Raw genomic sequence first — 540 nt, 5'->3', positions numbered from 1 at the left:
GAAAATCCACCCATTTCATCATGTAGAATACGCATTACAAATTTGTCTTGTCGTACATTGCTTATAATTGCAAACAAGTCTTTCATTAATGTCTGTACCTGAATTTCATCTGAATAACTTTCTCCGTTTGCAGAGATGTAATGATATGCCATACTTTTTCCTTTAATATACACTTTCCTATTTTTCATATTTTGCAACAGTCCCCCTCCCTAAACGCAACAACCAGTTTTCTAATGATAATAGAAAACGGGAAAAAGAAAATGTCAAATTTAAGGGGTTACTCACCAAGTCCATTCTCTATCTGGTCTTCATGTGAAGAATCGCAAACATTTTCGAGGGAATCGCACTGTCGGAGGCCGTTGACGCCACGACGGGACACAGGGAAAGGACTGCTCTGTAGGGCAAAAGAGAGAAAAAAAACATTAATAAAAGTTAAAGAGAAATATTTCTGTCTGGGAAATTATAAGTAAACCTCCTCATTCCTACTGCATTTGTCCTGTCGTTAATTCTATATATATACATTTATTTCATCAAAATAAT

General features: G+C 35.6%; 1 protein-coding gene across 1 annotated transcript in view; it reads right to left on the bottom strand.

Annotated features, from left to right (window-relative positions):
• LOC119591112 overlaps positions 1–540 on the bottom strand; it is a gene marked incomplete in the record, with an annotated part of 91,529 nt that overhangs the window by 86,377 nt on the left and 4,612 nt on the right. The window contains 1 exon segment of the mRNA XM_037939827.1: positions 286–394. Within this exon segment, the coding sequence (XP_037795755.1) occupies positions 286–394 (109 nt within the window).

This window comes from Penaeus monodon, chromosome 28 (genome assembly GCF_015228065.2).
Source record: "Penaeus monodon isolate SGIC_2016 chromosome 28, NSTDA_Pmon_1, whole genome shotgun sequence".
NCBI lineage: Eukaryota > Metazoa > Arthropoda > Malacostraca > Decapoda > Penaeidae > Penaeus > Penaeus monodon.
The sequence above is the reverse complement of the archived record's forward strand: the minus strand, read 5'-3'. Positions and strand labels throughout refer to the sequence as shown.